Source organism: Anser cygnoides, chromosome 3 (assembly GCF_040182565.1).
Source record: "Anser cygnoides isolate HZ-2024a breed goose chromosome 3, Taihu_goose_T2T_genome, whole genome shotgun sequence".
Classification (NCBI taxonomy): domain Eukaryota; kingdom Metazoa; phylum Chordata; class Aves; order Anseriformes; family Anatidae; genus Anser; species Anser cygnoides.
In genome coordinates, this window is record NC_089875.1 from 13,614,593 (window position 1) to 13,640,673 (window position 26,081).

Here is a 26,081-nt window from a genome sequence, read left to right on the forward strand (position 1 = left end):
GGGGCCGGGCGCTGAGGAGCCGTTGGGGCCGCCCGTTGGGGCCGCCCGTTGGGGCCGCCTCGCGCTCCCCCCGCCCACCGCCGTTCCCGAGCCCTCAGACATCAAAGAGCGCAGGAGACGGGAGGGGGGAGGGCGGTACCGAGGACCTCGCGGCGCGCTGACGGGCGTAACCACCCTCCAATCGCAGCGGCGGTGAGGGGCGATGGGCGTACCTGCTAGCCAATAACAGCGGTATACTCGCTCCCGCCCCGACTCGGAGCCAATCGCCGCGCCGGTAGCCGGCGGGGGGGCGTGACCCGCTGCCGGGGCGGGGAGGGGGTGTGTGGGGGGGACGGAGCGCGGAGCATCTCTCGCGGGCGCCGCCGCCGCCGTGAGGCGCCGCTCCCGTCCCCGCTCCTCCCGCCCGCCGTGTGCGCGCCCTCCGCCGCCGACCGGCCCTCGTCTCCCTCCCCCCCCCCCCCCCCCCCCCCCCCCCCCCCCCCCCCCGCCATGTCGTCCCCGTCGTCCGGGGAGCGGTACGAGGAGGAGGAGGAGGAGGACGGCGCCTACGAGAGCCAGGCCAAGCGGCTGAAGCCCAGCGCCGCCGCCGCCGCGGCCGCCGCCGAGGAAGGGGAGATCGAGTACAGCGGAGCCGAGGAGGGCGAGAGCCGGCGGGACAAGGCCCCCCCGCCGCGGGGGGGCGGCTTCTCGGGCGGGGTGAGGAGGGGGCGGCTTCCCTCAGGAGAACGGGGGGGGGGGGGCGAGGGTCCCTCTGGGGGGGGGGTCTCGTTCTGAGAGGGGTGAGGGTCTTTTTCTTTTCTGGGGGGGGGAGGAAAGGCTCCTGACCCCTCCTCCCCAAAATATACCCCTCCTCCCCAAAATATAACCCCCCCCTTCCAAATAACCCCCTCCCCAAACCCTGTCGCCCCTCGTTTCCACTGAGGGTCTCCCTGCTGGATGCCCGCCGGTTTTTCCCCCCAGTAAATCCGTGGGGGTTATAACGGGGGGGGGCTCCGCTTTTCCCCCCATGAGGCGCAGCTCGAGGGAAAGGAAGGGCCCTGAGCTCGCTGGGAGTCCGCCAGCCCGGCGCGATTTGGGCTTTTTTTTTTTTTTTTTTTTTTTTTTTTTAACAGTCCGAGGCTTGCCTCCGTGCCGTGGGCAGCTTGTTGTTGTTGCCTTTTGGGATATTGCCATTGCAAGTTTTGTGCTCGCCCTGTTGCTGGGTGTAACTATAGAAACGGACGGCGGGGGAAGAAAGCGAGGCAGAGGGTTTCTTTCAGCCTTCTGTTTTACCTTATTGTCTGGCAGCACACGGCAGCGAGGCTGATCGTAAGTGACTGTCGCCTTTCTAAATCTGCTTGTTCCTCTACTTTCTCCCCACCCCCGGCCATGAACACGTTAGCTCACTGTACTTTTTTGCTACATTCTTCCCGAATTTTTACCTAAGTATCAGGATAGTCTCCGATCCACCAGTTTGGGCTAACACCATTTTTGTGTCTACCCTTTGGTTTCTTACTTCACTAATTGGCCAGATGCTGCTAAGCATTTCTTCTTCTTGATGGCACTTTCTGTTTCCTACTTGAAAAAGCAAGATCAAGGAAGCATTGGTTTAGTGGCAGACCTGGAAATTTAGAGTACTTCTGTTTCATGATTTGATAAAATGAACTTGCTGAACACCAGGGTAAATTAATGAGAGTGTCTTTGCTGTTGATCATCTCTCTGCTGGGTTAGTAGAAGAGTTCCCTGGTACGCTGCCGCAAAGTTGCACCATTTGAGAGAATAATTTAAAGTCTATGATTTCTTGTCACAGAGAATCAGCTCTGTTGCAGTGAAGCCTTAGCAATGTGCCCTGTCATAGAGGCTGCTAGGCTGCTTCAAAGTTAAATCCATATGCTTGCTTAAATTATCTTGAAGTTTTCTCGTATAGGAGAGCTGGACATCACAGAATGTTTCAAGTAGGATCAAGGTACTGCTGTTGCGTTTCTTCTTCAGTATTTTATGAAATCAGCTAGTTACTACTCTTTTCTTTCCTTCATTTTGGGGTCTTGCTTTGATTGTCTTCATATTGATCTTAGTATCAGTTTATCCCAGTTAATGCACAGGACACACAGCCATGCCCCTTTAGGTTGCACAAGTACAGAGTATGTCTAGCTTTATATTTTGGATTTCAAGAACAGCAAGTACTGAGTCTCATGAGCAAAGAAACAGAAACAAGCATGTAGGAAGCCTAGAACATGAGGACTTTTAGGCAGCGTGTTGTGTCAGTTGCAGCGTGCCTGAAGGAAGCGTGTAGTTGCTGATTCTTGTTCTCCTAATGCTCTCTAATGGTTTGCTGGCAAAGCCGTATTGACAGCTGCAGTATTGGAGAGGCACCAGTTGTCTTGATGATAGAGATCGAACTAGGTTCTTAGGAGCAAGCTGTAACATCAAGAGGATACGTGAAAAATGGACGGCTGCATGCTTTTATTAGTAGTTTTGTCTGGGGCTTGTGAGAGGAAAACGTCAGTATCTACTCATTCGAGTTAATTCACGTGAATTTTAGCTTTTTCACTGATTTAAAAAATGCAGGAAATGGATTTTTTTTTTTTTTTCTCCCAAGGCATATCATCTTCGTTTCTGACCCAGAGAAATGTTCTTAGCACGTAAAAGTTATCTCTGGTTCAGGGTGAAGGCCTGAGATGGCGGTATGTTGAGAAGGGGAAGAAGTGCAGGTATGCTGGGTTGCTCAGAAGAGCAGAAAAAGAGTAAGTGAAGATAAGGTAGGAAGAACTATAGGGAGTGGGGAACTAGCAGGGAGTAAGGGGAAAATGGATGACGGGTAGAAAGAGCGGTTAGAAGTCTGCCTCAGTGTGTATCTCCTAGAATAAAGGCTGTTTTGTGGTAGAACCTTTCTAGTGTTCCCTTTGGCAGGCTACATTTATTGTCATGGCGTTTCCCTGTTCCTCTGTGATTGTTTCATCAGGCTGAGTAAGCCCTTCAGGCCTCTAAGTTCTGTATTTTTGCAAATGGGTGCCCTGAGGAGCTGCTTTTGAAGGTGCTTAGAGGGCCTTTCAGCTCCATCCACTCTCTGTACCTTAAACGTCTTTTCTTGATTAACGTTGCTTTTATGTAACCTATTTTTTCTGTAGTATCCACCCGCCTCATCCTCTCTGACGTAACTATTCTTAAATGTTTCTGTGAAGTAAGGAGGATTTAGTATCCTTGTTCTTACATTTGGGGAAGTGGGATGTGGTATCAAAGCATGCAAGAACAGGTTACTGCAAGGTTAGATAGGGATGTGAACTTGCAACGTCTCAGCTGCTCTGCTGTAACTTCCTATGTGCAATGCTCGCTCTCGCCTTGCAGTAAATGGAAACCAGCTCACCTCAAAAGTAAATTGCTTCATGCCTGTCACAGGCAGTTGCAGTAACAGTAGCTAGATGGCAAAGAGTTCAGATCTTGTCCTGTTTTGTGGTAACTTGTTCATGCATCAATATATCTTAAATGAAATACATTCTAGAAATCTGTTATGGAGCCGTCTAAGTATAAATCATCCTCCTTCCTTTGTCCTCCATCAGAAAAGTGACTATTGCCTTCAGGCTAGTTCCTCTTTGTCTTCCAGCACTTCGGGTATTTATTACTGGTAATCATCGCCTGATGATGCTCGACTTTTATTTTATTTTTGGAGAAGACGTATTTGGATTGTGCTGAACAGAGAGGAAAATAATGATTCAGAATTTGTAAAAGGGGTTCGAGTGCAGGTATTGTGCTCTGTAGTGTTTGCAATCACTGAAGGGATGCCATGGTAGGGAGTGCTAGAAGGAGCTATGTATTAAACAAGAGAAATTAAATATTCCCAAACTCCACATCTAAAACGAAACTAAGATTGCCAGGTAGCCTTCTAGTATATGGATTGTGACTAAACTTAACCACTTTATCTCCCCTGCTTTTCCCCCTCTCCCCACCAACCAACCAATAATCTAAAACCAACCATCCAAACAAGCAAACAAACAAACGAAAACCACCAGGATATACAAAACTGGTATATTCTTTTCCTTCAACGAACCTTAACTTTGTCCGGTTTGCTTGGTTCTTCTGAGACACTGTCTTAATTCGCTGTGTACTGGGAATACTGTTGTCACTGCAAAGCTACAGGAATTCCAGGTGGTGTGGGGAGAGGTTTCTCTTGTACCTCTGCAGGGAAGAGACAGAAGTGCTGAAGTCAGGGAGGTGTGATCAGCAGGGATGATACGATGTTGCGAACGGCTTTAAGTAATGCTATCTTCAGGTAGTACAACTAGTAGTTGAAGAATGTGCAGGAAATAGTGCGTATCTGCTCATGGAAGCCTTTCGTCCTCTGTCAGGCAAGTCCCAGTGGGTAGAGCTGAAATAATTGGGGAATGTGTTGTGTACCTTCACTTTGCCTTTATAGCACAGCAATTCTAACTACTCCTAACATCGTTTGGATGCAGCTCTGTCCGTAGCTAGGCGTTAATGATGTTTTAGGCTCATGCATACAAAATAACTATTTTTTGGCTGCCCCCAATTCTGTCATATTTACTAAAGCAGTTTCAGAGCACTTAAGAAGGATGTAGTGAGAGGAAGAAGTTGTGAGTGCCTACGATAGTCTGAATGGTAGGAAACAAAGTAATGGCGTATTTAGGTACCTTGATGTGAAGGAGAGTGTCATCCTTTTGCAGTAAAGAGAAAGAGATGGAAGAGGTAAGCAGAGAAACAGCCAAGGAGCAGAAGTCCAAAAAGGTAATAGGAAGGCAGGTGAATATATTGACTAGAAAGTGTCTGGGGAAGGGATGAAGAACGGATTTCTGTGCAAACAGTGAAAAATTCTCTGATCAGGAATTGGTGAGCAAGAGAGACCCCATACAACTGGAACCCTTTATGATTTTCTTCTATTTTTTTCTTCCTTTTCTGAACAGCAAATAGTTTGTTAGCAAGAAACCACTGATATATTTTTAAAATGTTGCCTAAAAATATGTAGGTGAGTAAAGAAAGGAAGTTAAAATGCTACGGTTCTTCTTCGGAGCTGTTTCCGTTGCGGTCATATGTATGTGAAGTAACCAAGCACGAGTGTGATGAAGTTATGGCAGCACTTTCCTTCATGCCTCATCTCTGGAAGCTCAGTTTCAATGTTACGCGTTTTTAAGTTGATGGCCTCTTTCTTGAGGTACCTTTTCTGGTCATCTTACTGGTCTTGAGCACTTAGAAAGGAAGTCTGTTTCCATTCTCTATTTAATAACTACGTTGTCTGCCCAGCTAATGATTCTTCAAGAGTTGTTATTGAGCTTTCAAAAGATCCCTTAGGCAATGTATATTTAGTGAGTGCAGCAGTAACGTTAGCTAATCTGTTCTCCTGGCTTTGGTGCAGGGCAAGCGTCACGTTGGAGTTCAGCATGGGGTTTCTGTGCCATCGTGGGAGATGGAGTTGCTGAAAGCCCGCTTTGTAAGCAGAGAAATACCGGTGTTGGTTAATCTGTACGTGAGCAGATGCTTTGATGTAACCTTTATCTCTGTGCCAACTGTAGCGCACACACAGGTCTCAAGATACGGTGGCTGTGAGATCTTGGTCAAGATCCTGTGTTTTTCATCTGCGGGAAGAAATGGTGGCCGTCAGCTGGATGATTTGTATACGTTCTGACCTTAGCTGTGAAGACACTTTACACTGACAGACACATTCGCTTTTTCATGTGGTCTCGTGGTTTGATTTCTCCTTTTAGAGGAAATCAAGGAGTGTTCTAGATTTGCTCGATACTGCAGCTTGGTAGCTACAAAACTTGTTTGACGATAATATGTATGTCTGCCCTTCGTGAATACTTTTTTGTGCTCAAACATATGCCTGTGGCACATGTTTGTGTCGTTCAGCAATAAGCTCTGTGAGCGTTAGTTTGTGGCTTCCTGGCTTAGGAATGACTTGTGCTCAGTTCTCGTGCTGCTGTTTATTGCTTCTGGTTAGAAGCTATCTTGAGTAAAGCAGAGGCCTTCTGCTTTGTCCAATTGTACCTTTACTGGTTTTATCTGTGTTTCTGAAATGAGACAGTGACATTTATAGAGAAATGTTATGTAGACAAGCTCTTAATTTCATGGCAAATTACTGAGATTTCACTGTTGTTTTTTTACTTCATGCTTCTCATGCTTCTGTGTGTTACTACAATAGCAGCAGTGTTATGACTTATTCTTGCTAAATATCCTACTAAAGCATGCACTGTGTATGGTGTTACAGGAGAAAACACTTGGATTTCTAAGCCAAATTTCTGTCATAACTATAAAAGGAAGCAGAATTTGTATTTGCTGATGGTTCTGAGAATAGTTCCATTTGAAGTACGGTGGGTGCCTGTACACGTGCATATAACTCAGGTGTAGTGGATTCAGAGATAAAAGTATAAAAGTGAGTATTTCTACTAATAGTAGAAAGCTTTTTATTTTGAGTAGGCAAATCTAAATGGCCGCTAATAAATAAAAATACAAAGGAAAATGCATGACAGAAACATGAACTAGAGCAGAAGTTGAACTGAGAAGGATGGAGACAACTTTCCATCAGGGAGTGTTCTTTCAAAAGCTTGACTTTATGTGGGTGCTAATTAAGTAAGGTAGCTGCTTTAGTTAGTCTCTGTTTTGGTGCGAAAACCATTGCTTATACTTACATCTGATAGATAGAGAAATATTTTTAGGTGAGATTTCTTGAAGATATTAAAAGAAGAAGCAAAAGGGGGAAAAAAAGTATAGTGTCAACCAGGATCTTGATACAGTAATAAGTATGCAGGGCAATGAATAATTGATTTAGTAACTTCTAAATAAAGCAAAGCTGCCTGCTATCTTAACATCTTAGAGTACTAGACTTTGCAGGAAAAACTGGTAATTAGTGTTTTCTCTTGAAGGTTTCCGTAGGTGCTTCTTTCAGCTTAGAAAAGCGTGTGTGGGTAAAGAAGAGAGAAGCTGAAAATAAAAATAACTGTTCTTTCTACAGTAATCTCAGTACCTGCAGTTCGAAGTATTACGTTTTTATGACTAACTTGAGCGCTGTTACTGGTAATAGATCTCAGCTGGTTAATTCGGGATATGTGGTATCTTAGGTAAATATCACCAGTCGTGTTTTCCCACAGTTGTCACAGCTCTTATTCAAAGAAATGTGTTGCTACTTGAAATGCTTTCATAGCGCAGATGACTAGAATGTAAATTAAGCTTAAAAATCGTGCACCAGGTTGTTCTGACAAAGTCCCAAGTCCTGGCTTACGGCTCACAAAGGATGATCAAATTCTTGATTGAAAGAAAAGAATACATAATTGCTTTGGGAGGGCTGTGTGTGGAACACAGGAATTAAATGCACGAGATTCAGTTTGTAGTTACCTGGGACGTGTTGTTTCCTTGACCCTCTAGTACAAAAAGATAGGCAAGAGAGGAATGTCTGTAGCAGTAGTGGCAATCATTGCGGTTACCTAATTACTGGAGCTGAAAACTCCTTTGGGCTGCAGATGGGAATCTCTGTAGTTCCAGAAGATGCTATACTTCCTCCTAAAAATAGCGAAAAATCAGCAAGACTTGCTTCTTAGGTCAAACACATCGACGTTGTTGCTAAATTTCAGTACAAGAACTAGACACTGCCTTTACCTGTGTTAAACCTGAGTGTTGCTAAGTACAGTCTAATTCAAGTGGTCTTTATTACGTCTAATCCTTCTTTTATTGGCCAGCATTATTTCATTCTTTTTTTTTCCCTTGGCTTAGAATAAATAAGGTGCATTTCCGCCCTCCTTCAGGGTTCCCATGGAAAGATGAGTTGATGGCAATCCAAATTCTTTGGTCACGCAGAACTGAATCTGAAGCTGTTTTAGCACTAGCTCTGAGAAGTGTTTGGAGTGGGGATTCTGTGTGCTGATGTGCAGTGGCTGCATATATTAATGATAGTCAGACTTGTGGTGAAAAGAAGGGAAGTGCCCATATGTGCCGAAGCTGAGAGTCTTTTAAAAGCATGTATGAAGAGCATTTGGAATTGGAAGGGAGTTTTTTCTGGTCTATTTCAAGTGTAGGACTGAGTGGGCATTTTCTTGCATTGTGGGGTGCAGCTCTGCATATATTAGGAAAATAACCAATTTTGATTCAGTTTACTGCTGGCCCCTATTTGTTCTTGCTTAATTGTTTTTCCCCCTCTGGAAACAAGACTTGTCTCAAACAAACATTGGCATAAACAAACAGGAAGTGTGTCAGAAATATTTTCTGTTGTGCATGTCCGAGCATCTTTTTCTGTTTTGAAGAAATGGGGTGAAAGACCTTCAATTCAACCGAGTTTTAGTATATTTGTTTATATTTATATTTTTTTAGTATATTTGTTTCATATTAGAAAAATCTTGCCTGTTAATTAAATCTGCAAAGAACTTTATTTTGAGTAGACTTCAGCAACTAAACTTCCCAGTCTGTTTGGAAAGAAAAGTAGAATTGTTTAAAGTACGCTTGGATTATACATTTAGATGCCTGCTTCTGGACCCGGCGTTGTGTCTGCCGAACAATTTTAGTTAATGACAGCAGTGTTCCTCGTTCTGTATTGAATTTTAAATGTCGTTGTTCTGTTGTTGCTAGGATGCAGGGGGAAGTCATCACAAAGTCTCTGTTTCTCCTGTCGTCCATGTCCGAGGGCTGTGTGAATCCGTTGTGGAAGCAGATCTTGTGGAAGCTCTTGAAAAGTTTGGAACCATATGGTAGGTCAAACAGTGTAAAGTCATGTCCCTGGACGAGCTGAAAGAACGACTTAAAAGTCACTTAGATCTCTTTAAATATCTTACAATGGCCTCTTTGAATCCAGAATTTAGTTGGTAGTAAAGCGTAACAATTTTTTAGCTGTATAAAGATTCTCTTTTTCCACACAAAAGTCTGGTTAAGCATACAATGCATGTTCTAGCGTCTGCTGTCAGACCTCAGGAGCACAGCTAATCCTAGCCTGAAGTATGAGCTGTAACAGAACCGCAGAATAGCACGAGAGTGGCTGTCTTGACATAAATGATTATACCAGGGATAAGGATGTGCCACAAAGCAGATGAGTTTTTTTTCCACAGGCTTTGTATGGGAGGTGTGCTTACGATAGTCCCTTCAGTGTTCAAAGGTTATATAGCCTAAACGTTCTTCATCCGTGAGCAAAACAGTAAAGGTGAATTGGTAGAGCCAGCTTATCCTGAGTGCTTCATTTTGGAAGCGTGCATTTCTTTTCAATTAAATGTCCGTATTGAAGTGATGTAAGGTTTTGTAAATAGTACAGTGGTATTTTTTGCTGCCTAAATATTTAAATAACTGAATTATGCTTCTATCAATATCTTAAAATAAATAAACAAAATGAGCACGAGCTTTTTAAGGGATACAGATAGGTATGCTTTAGGCTGAGAAATTTACTTTTCAAAAAACTAAATCCGCTGAAAAAGTCTCTTGGGTTTGTCAGTATATTAATTCAGTTAACTGTTTGGTTCTGTTAGTTTCTTCTAAGGTAGTTTTGTGTCAGAAAAAAATCTATTTTTAATTTTGTAGTAACAAAGATGTTTACTTTTGTGTATCAGGTTTGAATGTTTTTTGTAATTTGCATTTACTTTGATACTTTACGTTATAAATGGCTTTAACAAAATTAAAGACATTGTAGTTCTAGTAAATGATTACTTAGTCATCGTATTGGTTGAACATTCATATGTATTAAATGTTTTCAGGAAAACAACTGCTCGTTACTTATTTTTCTAATGGATGCATTTCTTAGTTTTATGTGAGTGCTGTAGAATTGTGTGACCTGGTTTGCGAAAGGGAGACCTAGCTTCCTTTTATGTCCTAGTTTAGACTTCTTCAGAAAAACAAAATTACCTGTGACAGTTACTGGATTTCAGAGTAAGCATATGAGAGAATTTACAATAATGTTTCTCTTACCAGTTACGTCATGATGATGCCATTTAAGCGCCAGGCTCTGGTGGAGTTTGAAAACATAGAAAGCGCCAAGAAATGTGTAACGTTTGCAGCAGATGAACCTGTATACATTGCTGGACAGCAAGCCTTTTTCAACTATTCGACAAGTAAGAGGATTACTCGGCCAGGGAACACAGATGATCCATCTGGTGGAAATAAAGTTCTCCTGTTGTCAATTCAGAATCCTCTCTACCCAATTACAGTGGTATGTTGTTGTTATTATTATTATTTTAATAATAAAAGGCTGTTGAGCAACAATCTATTATTTCCACTATGTTCTATTTATTAAAATTCTACACTGTCAAACAGAGTCAGGAATTATAGTCGCCTACCAAATGTTTACATCGTCTTCACATAAGTAACGTGCAGATTCTGAGGAAAAAAGTGTGTGGTTTTTTTTTGACATGATTCAGTTCTGTTGCACAGATATTTTGCAATACATTTAAAGACTCCAGTGGTCAAGATTTTGAAATGTTTAAGTTGCTTCATACTTCAGAAATATTTCCAAATGTGTTGCCATAACATCAGGCATGTTGTTTAGCTTTTAGGCCCTGAGGCGGGTATGTTTAAACAGCAAGTCGTTTTTCCAGTAAGGAAGGTTATTTTACTGCAGCTATTCATTCTTAAGTGGTGTTTTTTGTTTTTTTTTTTTTTTTTGAAATTGAAGCCTTGATCTACTGATGATCAGCTACAGTTTGGTGGAATCTTCCTCACTTTTTTGGGGGCTGATACATTTTATTTTTCAGTTTTTCTAGTCATGCTATATATACAGTTGCATCCTAATTTATTGCCATCTGTTTATGGCAGACTTAGGTGGGTTTTTGTGATAGATACTTTTTGCTAGTATTTAATGATTCATATTTTCTTGTGCATTGAATGTCTGCTTATCTTTTTCATAGCAATTTATATCCTCTGTTGAATTGCATAGGAATACTTCAGGGGAAAAAAAAGGCTGCTTAAAGCAGACTTGTTACACTGTGATATAGGCATAAGTTACTTGTTCTTAGAGAAATGTATAGATATAGGATAGTGCTGCAGTTGTGTGGAACTGTGTAACTTTAAGTGTTAAATTCTGCTTTATGTGCCATTAATATATTAGCAGATCGAAGCTTAGCATTCCTGGAATTACGTAATTACAAACAATCAGTTCCATATCATGCTTTTTGCTTTGTTTTGTTATGAACTTAGATACGTTTTTGGCCTTTGATTCATTAGCACATGATGACTTTTCTTTTTTCCATCATTTTTATATATAGAAGAGCATGACAAGGTATGAATTGCATTTTCATGAGGTTTTAAAAATATACCTGCTTTGAGCTGTGTGAACAAATCCATTGAGTAAATTGAGTTACTCTTTGCACGTGACTGTAAAACAGATTTTGGAAACTGTTTCATTCATGCTTTTTAAACTTGGTTTGTAAAAACAGCTGAACTCAATGTAGATGCTTGAGTAAACTGTGGAAGCAGAAACATCAGTCTTGGCTAGGGGAGTTTCATGGAAATTCTGAGTGTGAAGCCTCTAGCCCAGCAGCTCCTTACAAAGAAAAACAAACAACAAAAAAAGCCACTTTATTTTTCTTCCTGACTGTCCAGAGTATACCAATGAGCACTAGAAGCAGACAGATTTCCAAAATTAATTACAAGCACCAGAGCTCATCAAAGATAGTGCAGACTAGTTGAATCATAGCCACTGGGAAGAGCAATTTTGTAGAATCACAGAGTAGTTTGGCTTGGAAGGCACCTTAAAGACCATCCAGTTCCAACCCCCCTGCCATGGGCAGGGACACCTGCCACCAGACCACGTTGCCCAAAGCCCCATCGGACCTGGTCTTGAGCACCTTCAAGGGATGGGGCATCCACGGTTGCTCTGGGCAACCTGTGCCAGCGCCTCACCACCCTCTGAGTAAAGAATTTCTTCCTAATGTCTAATCTAAATCTACCCTCTTGTAGTTTAAAATGATTGCCCCTTGTCCTATCACTGTACTCACTGACAGAGTCCCTCCCCAGATTCCTGGTAGGCCCCCTTTAGGTACTGGAAGGCCATTAAACGGTTTCCTTGGAGCCTTCTCTTCTGCAGGCTGAACAACCCCATCTCCCTCAGCCTGTCTTCATAGGAGAGGTGCTCCAGCCCTGCTGGAGGTAGGTGCTCCAGTTACTTCAAAATGCCTCAGGCAAAGTGGCAAAGTCTGCATTATTGGAGAGAAAAAAAAAAAAAAAGCCGAACACCACCTTTTTATTCTACATTCTTCTATCCTAAGTTTGAACTCTTCTACAGATTACTGTATACGATTCTATGATAGTTAGAAGATACAGATGAAATATTGTGACCAGTTTTAAGTGGCAAGTCTAAATAATGACAACAAACTGCTCAATAGTTCTTAAGAGCTTCTCCTTCAAAACAACATACGTTGTTTGCAGAGAAATTAGTCTGCTCAAGGGCATCTTGTGGAAGAAGCTAAATTGTTCTCCAATTTTGCTGCTGTTTATTCCAGCCACTATAATTATGACTTGCTGCTTTTCTAGCAGATTTATTTTATTATTTTTATTTTTAAAGGCGTATGGCAGGGAAGGAAAGAAAGGCAGGTTAACTGTATTTAATTCCTAATTGCTTTTCACTCCTTGTTGGATGGACGGGAGGGTGTGTTTTGAGAATGTTTGTGTCCAAGAGGTGCCATATATAGTTCTTTGAAGTTCTGTTTCCTAATTTACTTCCACGTGGGCAGACCTTTGTCAAGGATTTGTGTTTAAGAACAGGCAAACTTGTCTGTTCAAACAGACCTCAAAGTGACCTATGCTGCTGCAATCTTTACTAGTGTGTTCAGCTCTACCTCTGTTCTTGCCTCTTAGGTTTAGAGGGTGAGTAAGAACTTATGTACCTGCATGAGGAAAGTGTGGTATGCCTTGGTAGTTGGAACATTTTAAATTTAACAGTGAACTTCTTTTGAGATTAAGTTGCTCTAAGATTAAGATACTCTAGTGCGTAGGTAATGCGGGTGTTAAATCTTTATTTGAAATATGATCCCACGTTTCTCTGTCTTGTGAATTACTTGGTTGATTTGGTAATCTGAAGTAACTGATTTAAAAAAATAATAATTAAGCTGTCTGTGTGCCTGTTGGCTAACTATGCAAATGGTGTTTCGAGTAGAGATTAAAGTTTGAAAGAACTTTTTAAAATTAACTCTGAAAGAATCTTTTGAAAGATGAATTGTGAAAGAAAGGCATATGCCCTAAAATTAGTGTCTTCTGGGGCTGGAAGGTCTTTGGGACACTTTTTTTCCCAAACAAGAAGAGATGGAGTGCAGCTGTTTGTGCTATTGAGTGTGCCTACAAAATAAAATAGTTTCCTAAATTTTATTTTTGTGGGTTAGAGCTTTTAGAATCCCTTCTAAAGATGTCTGTCCATTGTCTTAAAAACGTAAGGTTGACAATCTCCTTTGCTTGCTTCATTTAGCTCTGTAAAACAGTCACTAGAGTGTCTGGTGCAAGGCCCCTGAGCATGGACAGATTTATTTTATTTTTTAATGTGGCAATACACCCATATATTAAGGCTTATGGTACTTTATATGAGCCAGGAGTTATGCCACTGCAACTGTAGCCAGCAATAAGACACCCTTTTTTCTGTTGTTTTTTCTATGTGTATGTGTTTTATTTTAAGAAGTTCAGCGTGCTCCCCTGCCCTTTGCTTCCCAATTGCTATCTTCTTCTGCAGAAGCTAATAAATGCTATACCTACTCCCTTCTCTCTCTTTTTCCCCAAATAAACCTGGGGATGTGCACTACGTTCTTGGAATGAATTTCATTTGGATATACAGAAAGGAAGGGAAAAATGGATTGTGGTAGAGTTTTCAGTGAGATGTCAGTGCCTTCACCTGCTAGGATTAACTACAAAACTGGCTGTCTAGTAAACCTTCAGTGCTCTCAAGTCTTTGAACATGATCTAACAGGTCTATTGTTTCAAGAAACCATGGTTCCAAGGTTCTTAGCTTCTCAAGGCCTATTCCTCAGGCTTCTGAGTATGGGTGTATAATCACTCTATTAAAAAAGATGCATTTTTCTTGGCCAAATTCATGCTTGAGTCTCGTTTCTGGTACCATTATGTCTGAATTGTGTGTAATGGACAGTTGTTTGAGGTAATGTGCATCAGATCAAGCCAGGCTTATGAGGTGTTAGCAGTAAGGCAAGTTTTTGTCCTTAGTGTTTGGTTCTCCTGCTGCGCTGAAAATGGACTCGAATTTTATTGGTTCCTTTTAACACAGAGAAATGCTTGTGAAAGCATTGCTCTAACAATGAGTTTGTATGAATCCAGTGCTTTCGCTCCGAACTCTTCTCTGCCTGAAGTGGAGAAACACAGCAACTACTTAGTGTCTTTTAACTTAGGTGAATAGGGTTGAAATTCTCATTTTGATAAGCTCCCTGAGGTTGTTCTGTGAACTTCCCTAGGTTACTTTTCTGAAGATGAACAATTAAAACCCAGCAGTGACAAAACCAAAGTCTCAGCTGTGAAGGTTTTAAGAAATGAACTGTGCTGTAACTAAAGTGCCATCTTATCTCCGTTTGCTTTGGTGAAACTACTACAGTGCATGATTCAAAGGTGGCACCAGCTCAGAACATGGATGCAGTTATTGCATTTTAGCACTCTTAATTTAAGATACTTCTTGTTAAACTAATGTTTGTATGAGTACTTCTTGTGTTTTTTCCTGTTTTTGAGATTTGACTGCCTGTGCAACACCAGCCTATAAAAATGCTAATTGTCAAAGTATAAATTGTAAAGGGAAAATTGTAAATAAGTTAACAAGCCTTTTCTTTGCTTTTTGTCATTTACACGCTAATACAAGAAATTGTTCTGTGAACATAAATCGTTTGAAATCTAGCTCTAACTGAAACAGTTTTTTCTTCTTTCTTAGGATGTCTTGTATACTGTGTGCAACCCTGTTGGGAAAGTTCAGCGCATTGTGATATTCAAGAGGAATGGAATACAAGCAATGGTTGAATATCCTTTTTTGAGTGTGACTTTTTTTTTCTCGTAGGTTCTCAACTGCATATGGGGCTTTATCATGAGAGTGACAGAAAAATACCATGTAATTTGGAGACAAATCTTTAATTTGTACCCATGACATTGTAATTTCTAACGTGTATAAGACAAAGTGTCACTTACACATGTAATCATTATAGGAAAATGATGTGTCAACAATGGTCTTGATAACCATGTTTATAGGTGACCTTAAGGTTAAAAACTGTTCACATGAAATGTGCCATGGATTTGACAACTCATTAGGCAGAAAAGTTTCATGTCTTCTAGCTGTATGGATTTTCAACAAATGGGTAAGGGATTGCAGATGTGTAATTTGACTTCTTCAAACTTCTGAAATAGTTCTAATATATACTGCTGGTCTTACTGTTTTGATTTTAATGAAGCATGAGACTAGCTTAGGCCTTCTTAACCAGTTTATCATGTGTTGAGAAAATTCCCTGCTCTGTTATCCTACTGTTTACTGTATTTGTAGAATTAAGTTGTACATGGAATGAATGTTCAGACTTGTTAATGTGTTTCTGTGGTTTGCAGAGTCCAAAGTCTGATATGATTACGCCTTAGTTTATAAAACTCTAAGACTTATTCCTAGAGACTGATTACCGTCCATTTCTGTAGCTGCTATTTGGAGAAAATTGTACAGAAATCTCAGGTATTCTTCTGTGTTTTCAGGTGCTACCCATTTGGCAAGCTTTGTTGGTGCTCATTTCAGTGCTTTATTAGTGATCATTTCTGTAACACGTGAACTTGACTAGTTAATGGCTGTGTTGATGATTTGTCAGGCAGAAAGAATTGCCCCGAATTTCATAAAAGCAAATTAATTGCTGTTTATCTGTGTAGAAGACTTAAACCATGCATCTTAACAGATAGTAGTTTGACTTCCTATGGTAGTGTGGTAAGTTTGTGGCAAGCAGCATTGTTTGGGTTAGGTGGCTTGTTGTATAGTTGGGGGATTATTCTGTGAAAGATTAGGGAAGTTGTGGGGAGGATAATTCACGTGTTCTGAAACTACCGTATTTCTGCCCTTTAAATTAAATTCTGCAACATGCCTTTTATTAAAAGCAAAAAAACAACTGGCAATTATTAAAAAAAAAAAAAGAAAATCAACCTTGCAAATGTAAGCAAAGTATAGGTAGCAGTATAGATAAACAGTTGAGGAGGCAAGGCTTCAAGACAGGACTTGCTTGAAAGGTTCCAAAATTTACTCAAATTTCAGTGATAATTGCAGTACTCATCACTTTTGCAGATGTGGTGCTACAGTTCTAGTCAGCACCCAACAACTTCCTAGAGGCTTGAGAAGCTTAACTTTTCTCACTCAAACCTTTGGCAAACTTGAGCTAGTTAAAATAAATAAATAAATTCCACTGCGAGCTTAGGTCACAGTGGAAGAAGTTGGGCTGTATGAATATGGTAAAACACAAGGGACATGGCATTGAAACAGAATACTTGTGAGATTTTGAGTAACTATATCAAGTGATGGCACAAAATGGTCTGCTGCAGGGTTCAGGATTTCTGGTGCAGTATGTTGCTGAATACGTATAAGATCATGGATTTCCACGAGGCAAGACTCACGTGCATATTTCTGATAGTAATAGAACTAATCTTGGGGTATGCAGAGGATATGAAATAACCTGCTTGTTGGAGCCTGGCACATGCATCTGCCTTGAGCAGTGGATTTAAAGCAATCTGCTTATTGTATTGTTGATGCAAGATGGCTGTTGGTTCATTCAGAGCATCCCTTTTGGTTCTGTGATTGTTTCTTTTTGCTAACAAAAGGAAACACTTTTTTTTCCACTGTAAAGGAACTGCTGACTTCATTAGACTCCCTACCCACATGTCTCTAGCTGATGCTAGCTGTGAGAAGGGATGCATTGTCTTAAGTCACGCCTTCTCACCCACAAATTCCCATCTCTTTCCCAATGATGCAGCTTGATTTTTCCCTTTAGGTTGTGGTTCAAATATTCTCTTGTTGGTAGCTTCTATCTCCTCTGACTAAACTTACTAAATCCACCAGAGAGTCCTTTTCAAAATAACATAAACTCAGAGTATCAACAAAATTTACATCTGTATAATCCACAATGAAGTGGTTATTTAGGAATGGTCTCATCATATGCTGCTATGTATTAAAAACAGATGCTTAACATAGGTTGAACCCATGTATATTTTGTAACTTTGTATTGAAGTCCGTTTAGAGTTCTTGTGTGGTCATAGTGAACTATCTGCAGGCTACAAAAATAAATCGATTTCAGAAGAAAGGGACATGGATGAGACACCTTGGGAAAAAATCCTTAACATGATGTGCATGTTTGAATCAGTTTTTTGTGCCCAGAAGGCAAAGGCAGCACTCAATGGAGCAGATATCTATGCAGGATGCTGTACACTAAAAATTGAATACGCAAGGGTAATGCTTGGACCTTCTCTCTTACTTTTACTCGCAAAATATTTATAATCAAGACTTAACCTTTTTCACTTTTACTTTATTTGAACAGCCAACTCGACTTAATGTCATTAGAAACGACAACGATAGTTGGGACTACACTAAACCGTATCTGGGCCGACGAGGTAGGTTTTCATACGTTATCGCTGTAGATGTATGACTATACTAATGACACTCCTTTATACGTGGTCAGGCTGTATCGCAATAGTCATTTCAAAGCGAGCCAGTGCTGCTGAAGGCTGTGTTCACAAGCCAACCTGTAACCCAGGAAATTAACCCTGAGCCCTAGTGCCCCCTACTGCCGTGTGCTTGAGCCACTTAGTTCAACAAGGAGCCCACACCTGCAAGCACCTTCGCAGTTCTCAAGGACTTGCATTTCTCCAAGCAGCTCTCTCTCTTTGGAGGAGAGGAAACCTGGTACAGACTATTCCTTACAAACTACAAACTTGCACACTGCTTCTCCTGCGAAAGGACTCTTTTCCCCTATGTTGGACGAGGCATTAAGAAGGATAGAGGACTTCAGCAGGCTGACTCTACACTTCATCATGCACCACATCGGCATCAGCAAAACCAAACCAAACCAAAAAATCAAACCCTCTGAAAAACCTCAGACTTGCAATTCACCTTGTCTGCATACTGCATGCACCACCACCACAAGTTTTAAAAGGAGGACACTTTTCAGTACTTCAGATTTGTATGGGATGAATAACATGATAGACTGTACCCACTCTGTTCAAGTTTGTATGTATGATGGTCTTATTTCCCTTAAAATTAAAACTGAAAAATTGAGAACCTCCAAAATTAAGAACCTCTCTTGTTGATATCATTGACATTGTAATCTTCTTATTACTTGCTGTATATGAGAGTTGCGTTCAATCTTAAGAGTGTAAATATTGTCTAGTAGTAGGGAAATTTAGTCCTGATCCGTAGATAGTTGGAACTGAGCAGTGCAATATCAGATAGGTCCCCTCAGTTATACTTAAGTATTAAAACAGGGAGATTCATAATTAATACAGGCATACTGTCTCTTAAGTACTCAGCTGTAAAAACTACCAAAGCTTGACTCATGTCAGTGGGAATTATGACTATATATGTAAAGACAAACTGCTGTGTAGCCTGACTCCTGTAAAGCGTTTATTTAAAAATAATGTGTAACTATTGAGTGCAGTGTTGAGTAACTTATGTACAATAATGTGTGCAATGTGAAGTTAGAAAAGTGAAGACAACATGTCCAAGATAGAGTATCTACTTATCAAAGGCTGTATGAGAGCCTGGGCTTTGGCTGTCTCAAGTGACACGCACTTTCAGAGTAATTCTGCTGAGACGCTGGGCTTGTAAAACTGTTGTACAACTAAAAACTTAGGGCTCGAATTTTCAGAATGAAGTTCTTGTAAAAAGTTAACAAGGGAGCTACAGTATTGGTTGCAGCTTGTAGATGATGACTATTTGTATGAGGGTGTAATTTTTTTCTCAAATTCCTGAGTTCAAAAAGCAACTTTGAAGAAACTCAAGGACAAGAAAAAATCATGAAGGATTGGATATGAAAATCTGAAAGATAAATATGACCCTCGTATCTTCTGATCATTGCGGTCTTTGGAGGGTGACTTGTAATATGGTGCATGTGATTGCATTATGTAATTGGTCTGCAAATATGGCTGTATGAACGAAGTGTTCCCCAAGCAAAAAACAAACAAACAAAAAAAAAAACAAAACAAAAAAACAACAGTGGAAAATGAAAAACTTGATAGGTATAGCTTGCTCTTTCTCAAGAATTCTCACTCTACTCTTTTGTTTTCCTTTTTTTTGTTACTCTGAATGCCATTCTCTGGTGTATATCACTCTACTGCACATACGTGAAAAATGATTATATTTGTATTACGTAGCATGATTTTTCATTTACTGTGGCCCACATCCATTTGTTTGGAAAATGAGAATGTAAACTGTTGAATGAACACACTGAAAGGAAAGCAGGTGTCTAGAGCAATTACGTCCATGAAGTAACCCAGGACTTGTTTTGAGAGAGTTCTGGTATGTACGCTTCAACTTGCTCTTGCAGCAGTGTTGTTTAGGTTTTGAACTTAATCTGACCCAAGCTGTAGCTGTCTGACGTCACCACACAAGATTTTAGTCCAGAGGAATTTCATTCTGAGGACAGGCATGCTAATACATCCTTTCAGGATTTCATTCTGTTCCCCCCGTGCATTTTCCCTGTCCCTCATGCCCCCTGGCCCCCCAAAAAAACCAAAGCCAACTAAAAAAAAAAGGGGGGGGGCAAAAAACTTAAGGCACAGAGGAGATGTGTTTTGTTAATGATTTTTTTTAAAGAACTATTTTCTCTATGGTAACAAATGACTTACTTCCCCTGAGTATTTCTGTGCTTAAGTAAGCTTCCTAACAAGTGCCTGGGGCTCTAAGCCCATATTGCATTAGACTGAACCAAAAAAAAAAATCCACCTGTCCTTTAGTATTCTACTGGCTTTTAGCCAGAGAGTTCGAACTGTAGTTTGGAACATTTCTTTTGGTGGTAATAACAGTATACTCAGCAACTCAAGGACCTGATTTAAAAAGCAAAATAAAAATAAATTGTAAATGCTAAATGAAAAGAATCTTTATTTTTAACACAAATCAGTTCTTATGTTCCATTGCCTGTTTGCACAAATATTTCTACTGGCACAATAGAGTTAGTTCAAGGAAGGAACAAGCCTGGGGAAAGGAGAGGGTAGTGGACTGCTCCACCACCAGGAGGAAATATTTGTCAAACTATGAACTCCTGGAATTCTTCATTTGGAAACTACAGTCCTTCACTTATTACTGTGTACACTTTCAAAGGATTTAGTTTCCATAGACTGGAATGATGAAATTGATTTTCTGAAAGATGATTACTACATACAGTTTAAATGCTAAAAATATTTGATATGACTGCCCAATTGTTTTCCAGAGCTAAAAGCGACAGAGCTATGACCAGAAAAAGGAATGGAAAAACATAACTTGACCAAAATAATCCTTGCTTTGTATGGGCAAAGGCAGTCAGCACTGTTCTCTTTTCAATCTTTATTGCCAAAGTAAATGTCTGATTTGGAACGTGTTCTCGAAATCCTGAGCAGAAAGGGCATGCTTTCATCTCCCACTGTTGTGTTGTCTGTCATGAATATTTTTTGTTCTTTAGGGGAAGTAGCTCCAGCTGCATTGGGCTGGGATTGTCATTTTCAGCAGTCACCCTTAAATTTCCTGGGAACTATCTCAAGCTGAAAAATATCTTGCCCCATGCTTTCCACAAAGAAGTCTGGAAATATATTTTTCTTTGCCATGGAGCATGTATCTGATTAGAAAATACAGCTTTGACTGTGATGCACTGCTTTCCTCCAGTAATGTAGACCCCTTGCTTAACTTTATGACATAGAGAACTGGGTTTTCTTAAAGGATTGACCGTTGGTTAAGCGCATTATTCAGTAATGTTTCTCTTCACTTGACCTGTTATGTGCTGCTGATAATGCAATAATGTACAATCCTTTCAGCACGCCCATAAGTCAGTAGGTGTTCTGTAAATATAAATGTACACATATGTAATGCTCTCTGTTTACTGATTATGAAACCATGTAATACAGGTTGTTGTTGGCTTATGCTGAAACTTCTTGAAAGAAGCCCACTTTGAAAATGTGTTGCTGTTGAAGCTAATATTATGATTCAGGTACTGTCTTTCAAAAGTACTGCATTTCAAATTTGTTTTAAGAGACACATAGGTAAATCCTGCTGTATGGTGTTATCTATACTAATGTGTGCTGTCTGTTTAGGAAAACTATTGGGTATTTCCTTAGTCTTTAAATGTCTGCATCTCCTCATTGGCCACTGCCCCCAATCAGCTTAAGTGGAATTTGTTATACAAATGACAGTCTTTTAATTTTGGTGTCCCAGGGCTATACCTTGTGGTTTTAGATGTATAACGAATGAGAAATTGCTTAAAATTAACAAGGACTCAAATTACATTTTTGCTTCTTAACTAGAAGCTTTGTGTCTTAACTGGAGACATCATGTGCATACTTGTCCATAGTAAACTGTTTCCTTTCCCTTCCCATATGTTAGACAGAGGGAAGGGCCGCCAGAGGCAAGCTATTTTGGGAGAGCACCCATCGTCATTTAGACATGATGGTTATGGTAAGTAACATAGCATGACAGGTGGTTTTGATTTCTGTACGTGTTATGTGGAATTCCAAATAGTCAATCAGTGCATAACTGTGGACCTCTGCAGCGTGAGTAGTTCCCTATTGTTCTATACATGTGGTGCTGTCAGTCCATGGTCTAAAAATGCTAGTGATGGACTCAAATCTATAGTCTTTATTGCCATAACTCTACCTTCTATGGAGGGCATCCGGCTCTACTAATATGTTCGTTTGAAGAATGTTTTCTCTCAGTTGCCATCACTCTAGCAACGGATTGAAAATAACATCACCACTGGGAAAGCTGTTTTCTTCTAGAAAATGGCAGCATAGCTTCATCAGTGGTTTCATGCAACCAAGAGCTCTATGATATCTTTGAGTGCAAAGTGGTGACTTGTTCTGAAAAGGTATAGCCATGTGACTACTTAAGAATGATATTTTGGAATTAGTTCTATACAGTGATGCAGTTATTACCAGTGCTATCTGAAGTGAAGATCTGCCATTATTTTCATGGTTTGGATCAAGACCTAAGGGTTGAGAAACTAATGTCTGGGTTTAGATATGACTATTCCAATTATTTGCTGTTTTAACTGTCAGATACAATGTGATTTGTCTTGCATCTTTCTTTTCAAATGTATTATTTCACCAAGTAGATTGACCTTCTATCTACTGTTTCCAAAGGCTCCTCAAATCACCAGAATTTGAGTTCTGCCTTGTTCACTGGCCTTCTTTTTTCATTCTTCTGATGCACACTTCCACCTTAAGTAATGTGGCTTTCTCCTCCTGTACTGCTTTCTCCTCCTCATTACTGCTTTTTGCTGAGGGGGAAAAAAAAGGCAAAAGGTCCCTTTTGTACTTAGCTTATGTGAATTTAACAATATTTATTGTCTCAAAAGAACAGGGATCCTCTCCTGTGTCTAAAACTGGTGTTTTCTGTAAACAAGAAAAATATTGCATACTAGTAACATCTCTTTGTTTAAAAAGAAAAAAGTGATACCTGTCACTTCACCGGTAGTGGAAAATAAATCATCTTCGTTTTGTATTAGTACTGGGTGGAAAACTGATAATTTTGAAGGAATATATCCTGTAATTCAATTCAAGCTATCGTTAAAATAATTACTGAAATACCGTTTTTTTCCATTTGTGCATAAAAACAATACCATGAAACAGCTCCTCCCTTGTTATCTGGTGATATAAGAATAGGTTTAGAATATTAAGGTGGATAGAAGAGGTCTCTTTTTTATTTTAAATTGGAAAAAACATAAATGGAAACCACGATAAACCTTTTTTTTTCCCCACTCATTTTAATTATGCATTATGTATGTGGGATTTAATGCATGATTAAGTAGTGCAACTTGTTTCAAACCATCTGATAACATGATGTTTCATCTCCTTAGGGTCACATGGTCCCTTGTTGCCATTACCAAGCCGCTACCGAATGGGATCTCGAGACACTCCAGAGCTTGTTGCTTATCCATTGCCCCAGGCATCCTCCTCATACATGCACGGTGGAAATCCTTCTGGGTCAGTTGTCATGGTTAGTGGATTGCATCAGCTAAAGATGAACTGTTCAAGGGTCTTCAACCTGTTCTGCTTGTATGGAAACATTGAGAAGGTAAGGCATAATTTTGTAGAAGCTTTGAAGCTACTGCAGTAGATTTAGTTGTTTTGGAGAAAGCCTGGCTGGGACGGTCTAAAAATATTTCCTGACAGTGTGTAAAAATCTTAATTGGGGCTGTTCATTGCAGTGTCACTCTTTTTTTTTCCTTATTTATCTTAGGTGAAATTTATGAAGACTATTCCAGGCACAGCACTGGTTGAAATGGGTGATGAGTATGCTGTAGAAAGAGCTGTCACACATCTCAACAATGTCAAGTTATTTGGAAAGAGACTTAATGTCTGGTAAATATGTTTTATAAGATTAATGGTCTGAGAGTGGGCAGATGTAATGAGGTTGCAAAGACAGGGTATCGTGTTGTTCTTTTATCATTGTTAGAGTTCTGATTTCCAATTTACAACTATTATTTTACTCCAACATATTTTTGTGAATTTGACAGCTGTCAATTTCAGTGTGAACTCATACTAATGAAGTATATAGGTGCTAATGGATTGGTTGTTAATAAGCTGTATTGACTAATGTGTCTTATCCACCCCTTCTACAGTTATTAAGGAAGGTATCAAATCCAACTTGTCTTGTTCTATTTCACATTGTTGTAAAGAAATGTCAGCTCTGTTCTGGCTAGATCAATAATCAATAATGCAAAGTATGCAAATCTTGATTGTTTAAAAATCTTTTACTATATATCCTTAAATCCCAGTGTTTCCAAGCAGCATTCAGTAGTTCCAAGCCAGATATTTGAGCTGGAGGATGGCACGAGTAGTTACAAAGATTTCGCAATGAGTAAGAATAATCGTTTCACCAGTGCTGGTCAAGCATCTAAAAACATCATCCAACCACCCTCTTGTGTGCTGCATTATTATAATGTTCCCCTGTGCGTAACTGAAGAAACGTTTGTGAAGGTAGGCAGCTGCAATGACTGTGACAAATAGTGCTTGGGGGCCTTATCCTAGCTTTATGGTGTGCTACTTTTAAAATGAAATAACTGGGATAGTTTGGGGATAGCAACTGGGAGATAATTAGTTCTTAACATAGCTTTGTAGCCTCTCTCTATGGAAGCCACTATATTTTTACTATTCTGGCATTATTCTCTTTTTAAAGTGAGAAATGAAATCTTGGAAATAATTTTTTTTTGTGGAGGGTGAGAAAAAGACTTGTTAAAGAAAGCCAAATACAATGAAAATTAAGATTGCAGTCCACAAAGGTTTACTGACTCCCTGAGATGGTTATTCTGATGACTACTAGGATGTTTTCGAATGGAGAAAAGCTTGCACATGGAACAGTTTGCACAGTTGCATCCTAAATAAACATTGGATGCTTAAAATATGTAATACTGGGCCTCTGAAGTGGAGTCAGTGGTAATTCTTTTTCAGTTCAGTGATTTTTGTTTTTTTTTTTGTGCCTCAGGCTTCATCTTGAAATTTAATTCTGGTTCACGAGTGATATGCTTTTATGTACAACTTCTGAGCTACTGTATTGAAGTGGAGATGTCAAAACCAGCTTGTTTTTTAAATGTATATTTGAGGTGGTAGCGATACCTATATTCTAAAAACTGCGCCTATAAAATGTTTGGGAAAACATGGATACAGAGCCTTGTTTTGCAGTCTATGGAATGGTATTCTAAAGAGTTACCAGTTTAAACATGATTCTTAAATATCCATTTGCCATAAAGTCTTGGAAGTTCTCATAAAGAGTCAGTATTTTCCTTTCTGTATATGTTCCAGGAGCTTACAATTTTTGCTAATGTGTTTATGTGCATTTTTGCTGGGGTTTTACATCTTATTTTATTTTTGTGACAGCTATGTGAGGATCATGAAGTTCTCAGCTTTATCAAATACAAAGTGTTTGATCCAAAACGTAAGTAAGCTTGGACCTATTCGAGGGGTTATTTGAGTTCCAGTTTTGATGAGAGCATGCACTGTCAGGAATAGTTTATTGATCCCCCTCCTCTCTTTTGTTTCTTATTTTGACAGCCTCTGCCAAAACACTCTCTGGTCTGTTGGAATGGGAATGTAAGACAGATGCAGTTGAAGCTCTCACTGTACTTAATCACTACCAGATAAGAGTCCCAAGTAAGTCAGTTTTACTGATCTTACTGCTATCACTTTTTTCTTTCACGTTTATACTGTCTTTGTATAACGTAAAGCTTTAGCAGCTCAGTCTGCAGCTAGAAATGGCATTATTTTCATTACATGTATATATGCTTTACGTGTATGTGTGTATATATATATATATATATTACAGTATACAAATATATCTAGTACAGTGTCTATAGTCCTCTGTAGTTTAAGCTCTATCTAAATGGCACTAATTCTTCCTAGCTTTTGAGTCAACTTGTAGAACTCCAAACACACTCTGCAAATTTGAAGTTACAGAAAGTTGGGGAAAAGTAAAGCAGTTCGGGACACAAAAAGGAAGGCAGAAAAATCCACTGTCATCAAAATCAAACCTAACATACACCGTCTTACCAAAGCTTTTTTGTATCTTTCTCAATTAGTGCAGCGAAATTTGCAATACTGGGTAGAAGATTCTTGGAAGTTGCACAGCTTACTGCTGTGAGTTCAGTGCTCCTGTAGCGGGTTCACTTTCAAATCGGAAACTTGGAGGCCAACTAAATAAGGAGGCCAAACTACTAAGAATGGAGAGCGAGTTCACCTGCTAATTAAATGCACAGAGGGACAGATCTGCACTGGACAATTAAGACAGTTTACAGAAGTAAATGGAATTGTTCCAGGTGTTTACCAACATAACTTTAAATTCAGCTTGGTGCCTAACATTATTTTAAGCTACCTTCTCCAAGCTGTTAAGAATTTCTCTGCCCGGCAAGTTTCACTAGCTTAAATCTTTCCTATCTACCCCACCTTTGTGCACCTTCTCAATAATGGACTAAAATTATTTCAGGGGCAGGATTTTTTTCTTTAAGATACTTGTAATACCATACTGT

At 39.9% G+C, this 26,081-nt stretch overlaps 1 protein-coding gene across 1 annotated transcript in view; it reads left to right on the plus strand.

Moving 5' to 3' along the window:
* Nucleotides 1-341: 341 nt before the first annotated feature.
* The window catches only part of HNRNPLL (heterogeneous nuclear ribonucleoprotein L like), a 29,796-nt gene continuing 4,056 nt past the window's right edge, over nucleotides 342-26,081 (plus strand). Inside the window, exons 1-12 of the mRNA XM_066995497.1 lie at nucleotides 342-696; nucleotides 8,545-8,663; nucleotides 9,868-10,105; nucleotides 14,804-14,889; nucleotides 17,233-17,329; nucleotides 17,418-17,490; nucleotides 21,446-21,517; nucleotides 22,917-23,134; nucleotides 23,300-23,421; nucleotides 23,838-24,039; nucleotides 24,937-24,994; nucleotides 25,111-25,209. Coding sequence (XP_066851598.1) covers nucleotides 490-696; nucleotides 8,545-8,663; nucleotides 9,868-10,105; nucleotides 14,804-14,889; nucleotides 17,233-17,329; nucleotides 17,418-17,490; nucleotides 21,446-21,517; nucleotides 22,917-23,134; nucleotides 23,300-23,421; nucleotides 23,838-24,039; nucleotides 24,937-24,994; nucleotides 25,111-25,209 — 1,591 coding nt within the window. The 5' untranslated portion in view covers nucleotides 342-489. The remainder of the gene's footprint in view (nucleotides 697-8,544; nucleotides 8,664-9,867; nucleotides 10,106-14,803; nucleotides 14,890-17,232; nucleotides 17,330-17,417; nucleotides 17,491-21,445; nucleotides 21,518-22,916; nucleotides 23,135-23,299; nucleotides 23,422-23,837; nucleotides 24,040-24,936; nucleotides 24,995-25,110; nucleotides 25,210-26,081) is intronic.